Genomic DNA, 6,213 nt, shown 5'->3' with positions numbered 1-6,213 from the left:
GACTGAAATTATCAGCAAGACTCTGCTGAAAGAAAAGTGTGCTCCCTGCATTCCTGTAAGAAAGACTGGGCTGCTTGCAATTCAAAACGTTTAATAATAAAAGAAAAAAAATCAGAGCACTGTATGTTGGTGCTGCTAACCCCTCTGGTGTCGGCCTGGGTGGGGAGTGCAGAAAGGCTACTCAGCAGTGTGGATGGGGGACTCCCGCCCTGGGGATGGAGAAGGGGCAATTCCAGAGCATGCATGTCACTGGGGCTGGTGGTCTAAGCCTTGATCAGTGAACACGTCAGCTGGGAGGTGCTACAGTATTGTGGCTCCGGCAGCATCCACGCTCCTGGGGTCCTTCAGGCCAATGATGAAACTGTTGGTTCTCCTGGCCCCGTGAACTAGGGAGACCACTTTGACTTTATCCACTTGATGGCCCATGGCTACAAGAAATTCAATGTCTTCTTCAGGAAACTCACCTGTAGGGATTTTAAAAGAGGAGTTTGTAACTGAAACCACTGTTGCCTTTGAGGTAAAGCTCTGTTCTAAACCTCTTGGGCTCTGCAGCCTGAAGGAAACTGCCTGTGGCCGCTTCAGGTATCCCAGCTAGGTCAAGCCAAGCTGCCAAGGAGGACGAGCCCTCATGGCTCCGAGGAGCGGTCTCAGTGCTCTGTGTGGTGGGAGAAATGAGAGGATCCAGAAGACCACTTAAGGAAGATCCTCCTCTTTGGAAAAAGGGGAAAATACGTTGTTGGCACCTATTGCAGATATTCTTCTTACAGAACATGAGGCACTCCCTGCTCTTAAAAGCCTAGTTACAAATAATAGTATTAACAGTTATTAGTCAAATTAAGATGCAAGGCAGCTCAAAACAAATTACAGTAAAACAAGTTGCCAAATGACAAACTTTGTGATAAGCCTTCCAACTTCCCCTTCACATATTTCTTAATCTTCCAGGCATCTACCTTAGGCTGCTTGCTCTTCTTCTTTTTTGTTTACATGATGCTTTGTAATTTCTGTATGAATAGATGTGCCTGAGGCTACAAGGCTGCGGATGGAGCTGGACAAACCCAGCAAGCACACAGCTCTTTACGCTGTGTACATTGCAGATGTGTCTTAACACATATGTTGTTGAAGCCAAATGTCCAAACCCACAAATTGTCTTTGATTTAATTAGATTAATTACATTTTTCTACATTAGGGAAGGCCTAGAAACTTTGGCTATTTTGTGTAAAAGAGGGACCAAATTTCACCTGTGGTTCACTCTGGTAAGGTATGGGGCTTTGTGAAAAACACCCAATAGACCAAGTCACGTAATAACAAGGACAAGAGCTGGCAGTACAGTCTGCAGCGTGTCAGCACTGATGCTGCATTTCCAGCACTGTCAAGCTATAAGCCTTCCCATAAGCCTTGTCTTCTCCCCAGCTGGTGGACTGAAGGGACACGGACTGGAAAGTGAATATCATTGATATCTTTCAGGATCTGTCTGGGTGAAACTGTGGTTGCAATCTTGTTTATTTGGATATCCTCAATGGCATCAGATCACCAGAAGTGTTCAAGGACAGGACAAGGACAAGGCTGCTAGCAGGAAGTGAGCTGGGACAGGAGGGTTTGGGAGGAGCACCTGAAAGAGTTTGGACAGGTGGTATTGGAGAGGCTTGGGAGCATTCCTAAGATAAGAGGGGGAGGGCATGGCTCAGCAAGGGCTCCAAGCTTTGTAGAAGCTAGGTTGCTGCTTTTTGTCTTCCCCAAAACTTTCCGCACCCACCGGGGACCCTAGAACACAGTTGTTATTGGCTGGGCTGTCGCACTTCCACAGCAGTGTGCTAAAAAAATCCTGCTCCTTTTCTAAACATGCCAGACTTGTAGGCTGCACCACACCCAGGGTCCATACTCACTGTCAACCTGCAAGGTGTTGGACTGCAGCTGTGGGTGAAGTCGTCCAAGTGACAAACTTTCACTCAAATTCTTGTTAAATGTTAAAACATTGAGCAAAACCTGGGAGAGAACAAAAGATCATCAGTAATAAAAAAAGTCATGAGAACAGGAGAAGCCAACGTCCCGAGCATAACCCTAATTGATAGCTCCAAAAATCTGCAGATGCTGCAGGCAAAGAAGATTTTGAACCATTTACCAAACTTCATGAACTAATGCAGGTGTTTGCACATATAAAGAAGCCCTTGAAATATGGCCTGTATGTTGCTGGTGGAAAAGCGGGACCTTTTCAGGGTTGCATGGGCTTTTTCCCACATAGTTCCTGCTAAATTAGGAGAGCTGTGTTTCTGGAACCTGATGTGATCTCTAAATAAGTGTTTGTTACAGCCAAAAGCTCAGCGCTTGACTTCTCCAAACAAAGCATTAGGAAGCAATGTTTGGCTTTAGTTTTGCTCTGAATAATGCCTTCCAAAAGGTAAGGAAAAGGGGAGCCATTCATGCTGTGCATTTCTTTGTAGCAATCTATTGCTGTTGTGCATGCAATCAAGCTATTGGCAAGTACTTCACCTCATTACAAATCATACATCAGGAAGAGCTGCCCAATTTATAACAAGTCCTGAGCAGGCAGGAATTCAGTCAAGAAAGCACTAAAAGGAGCTTTTCATAGGGAAAAGGGCTAAAGGACTGCCAGTCTACTGGAATTCCATGAGTACAGAATGGTCCTGGTTTTTCTTCCCTAAAGATCCTTAAGACAAGCTTTGAACAGGTATTAGAATGACACAAAACCATTATAGATTTTGCCAAGGTACTTTTCCTCTACAATTATGAGTGGTGCCACCAGAAAAAGTGCAAGTGAAGTAAACCAGTAGCATTTAAAGATTTGAGAAACCGAATGTGTGGAACTGGTGACATCAAAGACCTCTCAGCTGCTCCGAGAGGGCAGGGCCTGGACACAGCACTGACCTGAACGATGCTGCTCAAGGCTTTGTCCCCATTGTTAGCTCCCAGACACAGGTACGTCCCACACATCCCCTCAGATGGTCTCACAATGGTGGGCAACAGGAAAGACAGGGGCCGTTTCCGAGGCTGAACGAGATTTGGCTGCAATTGAAGAAAAGACACACCAAAAAATTTCAACAAGCCGACCAAAGCGTTGCTAGTGCTCAAGTTGTGCAGGTTAATTTCTTACTCCTCAGCCAGAAATTGCAGCTGTATAGTTTTCCAAGGCTGACAGCCTCGCTGCTATGGTGATGTTCTCTTATGTTAACAGGATCTGTCCTGACCGTGGCTGTCTTACACAGAAGGTATGCAGAGCCATTCACCCACTTTTAAAGTACCAGCACAGCAAAACGGGGTGGTTTTACAATACATGTCAAGAAGAAACAACAAGGCAGCACTGGAAGCCACCAAGTACTGTTCTGTAATTGTTTCTTTCCAGGAACTGCTGTTACTTTTAAACCTGAAGAGCAGTAATTCATAAAGAGAGCCCTTAATTCAAGTCCACACAAAAGAATGGTTGATTTAAAGTGCCTCTGGATTGCAGGGAAAATAAGTATCCTGAGATGTGCAGCATCGTTTGATAAAACTGCATTTTAATGATAACAGATACACATGAAGCCATACGTTTACTCATTTCACTGGCTCATATAATGAAAAAAATAGGAGCTTTCTACAGACTGTTGCCTCTCCGTTATTGATAAGGCATTAAATAGCTTCCCTGTTGTGCAGATGAGAATTGAACAAAATGGTACAGACAGCTCAAATAAAGAATCTGTCACGTCATTCATTACCGGCCTGGGACTGGAGTGGTTCATTGTTTTATTTTGCCAGGAGAAGTCCAACATCTGACTGTTTAGGAGGACTCCAGAGGGTGTTATTATTCCACTGCCAAAGGGACGATTCAAAGAACTGAAAAGAAAAATGAAAAAATATCATAAAAATCCTCCCTGAGGTATTTGTAAACCTCGAGGCTTTCAGGGCTCCAATTTTCTGTCCCATCTTGGCTTGATAGAGACTCTTCAGTAGTTCTTTAGGGCTGATTAGATGTGAGGAGTGAAAGTCTCCATGTATGAGGGGCAGGAACCATGTGGGCGTTAGCAGCTCTGTCCCTCCGTGCGTTTAAGGAATCCCTTCTAGGTGATGGATCTGTCTCTATGCCCCCATCAGTCCTTGAATCTGGCCATCACCTCTTCTCCAGAGCGCGGATTCAGGCCAATCCAGACATGTTTCACTGTGAGAGGGCTGTGGGATTGCACAGGGCAGAGCAGCACCAGCTCACATATCTCCCCTATCTTCCCCATTCCTCCTGTTGCAGGACTAACTGGGACAGAGCAGACCAGCTGCTCCAGGTCTGGTCCCACCCTGACCCATCAAACCTCCATTCTTCTCTCTGCTCCCACCCTCTGAGTACATTATGGAGGGAAGAAGTAAATCCTTTACCTTACAACCACAACAATGAAGTCATCGGGTCCCATGACAAGGACTTGGCTAGCAGCGGGTCCGCTCTCCATGGGGAAGTGAGGCATGTGGAGATCAGACGAGAAGAACTGGGAGTCATTAATCAGGTGGCGCAGGGAATTAGCTTCTGATTTACTTCAGCAATAGAGGGAGGAAAAGAGGAAAGAAAGCCGTAAGTCCAGGAAGCTGAACATCTGTTGGTCTCTCTGTGGGGGTACATCTGCACAGCTACTGGCAGTGTCTCTCTCAGGGGGCTGCCACCGAGGACAGGGAGCACCTTCGGTTCACCCGATGGAAGGAGACAAGATGGACAAGGGGTGGCACCACCCGACTGAATGCCAGTCCCCCAGGAGGAGGGCAAGTCAAGTCCAGCTCTGGCCACCAAACCTGGCTAAACCTGGTGCTGAGGTGGGAGGCTGGGCTGAAATCCCAGGCCTGGCCTCTCCCGCGTGTCTGGGTGTACTGCAAAGGCACCGAGCCCCATGGTGGGCAAGGGAGAGCCAGAAACTGCATGTGTGGTCATGACCATGTGGATGGCTGTTTGTCCGACCTGCTGAGAAGGAATATTTAGAGGAATGAGGAAGTGGAAGGCATACTCAAGATCAAACTGACTCCAGGGAACTTCTGTGTGAGGACAACCCATGACCCATCCCCAGTGCCTCGTAGTATCAGCTGTGATCTTTGTGGAAGAGCGAGCCCTAGGAGGACACTCAAGAACTGACCTTTCCTCAGTCAAACAGAGGTAGAAAACCCTCGTGTTTCCCTGTGCACTGAAACGAGCAAAACCAGGAACAATATCCAAACCACACACCTCGCACCTCTCACCGTGCCTTGTCAGCCTCAGACCTACCTCACCATTCGTTCTGCAGCGTGAGTGACGGACAAATCATCAGATGGGTCTCCCAGGTTGCTAGCTAGACTCAGGGCTATTTTTAGAGTCTAAATTCAACACACAAAGAAAGAAAGGAAGAAAGAACAAAAGAAAGAAAGAAAGAAAAACATTTAGGTGACCCTGGAAATACAACTTTTGATACTCCAAACAGGAAGAGGTATCTGGTCTCCTGGCATGTTGGCTAAAGCCGAGGAAGAAACATGTCTAAAAGCCTGGGAATACCTCAGTGCCAAGGGCTGCCACACATGGGCATGGAGACCAAAGGGCATCAGTTTGGCAAGGCAGAGTGTGTGCTGGGGGAGCCGAGCGTATCCAGCAGTGTCTGTACAAGGTGGAACATGCCTGGCAGGAGCTGACTGGGTGGCTCAGCCCGGCTCAATGGTTTGGCATTGACAGCTGGTCACCAGGATGCCACTTATCTTCTATTTCCACTCTTGAGTGGTCATTGCAACAGAACTGTCACACTGAATTCCAGTGGGACAGTGGGTCCTGGGCTCACCGTTGCCTCTGGACGGCAGCTCCACTGGCACAGCACCACTGCTGAGCAGAAATGAGCTATTCTGCTCACCAGCTGCTACTCATGTTCCTAGTCGCAAGTCATCCCTCTGTTGGTCATGCAGGTGGGCAGTGATGAGCTTGAGGAGAGGAATCCAAAAGCCATCAAAAGAGACTTCAGGGCACTGGGGCGAATGGTCGCAGGATCGGGAGCACAGGGAATGTTCTCCTCCACCCCCTTAGCAGCAGGGAAGGGCACTGAGATAAACAGGAAAGCACACCCAGTCAACACGTGGCTCAGAAGCTGGTGTGAACGGTGGAGTTTTGGGTTCCTGGAGCCCAGTCTGCAAGCCAGCTTCATCGGGAGCCCACCTTAAATGCCTCTGTGCGAACGCACGGAGCGTGGGGAATAAGCAAGAGGGAATGGAGGTCTGTGCACGCATGAGGGG

General features: G+C 47.7%; 1 protein-coding gene across 1 annotated transcript; it reads right to left on the bottom strand.

Moving 5' to 3' along the window:
- Positions 1-300: 300 nt before the first annotated feature.
- On the bottom strand, positions 301-5,316 carry LOC104504771 (gamma-glutamyltransferase 7-like; the record flags this gene model as incomplete). The annotated part of the gene is made up of 6 exons (XM_010151040.1): positions 301-464; positions 1,884-1,983; positions 2,884-3,021; positions 3,711-3,828; positions 4,360-4,512; positions 5,228-5,316. Coding segments are annotated over 6 exons (762 nt in total), but the record flags the coding sequence as incomplete, so codon positions are not given.
- Between the last annotated feature and the right edge of the window lie 897 nt (positions 5,317-6,213).

This window comes from Eurypyga helias, unplaced genomic scaffold, assembly GCF_000690775.1.
Source record: "Eurypyga helias isolate BGI_N326 unplaced genomic scaffold, ASM69077v1 scaffold51710, whole genome shotgun sequence".
In the NCBI taxonomy this organism is placed as follows: Eukaryota; Metazoa; Chordata; class Aves; order Eurypygiformes; family Eurypygidae; genus Eurypyga; species Eurypyga helias.
This window is presented reverse-complemented; position numbering and strand designations above follow the sequence as displayed.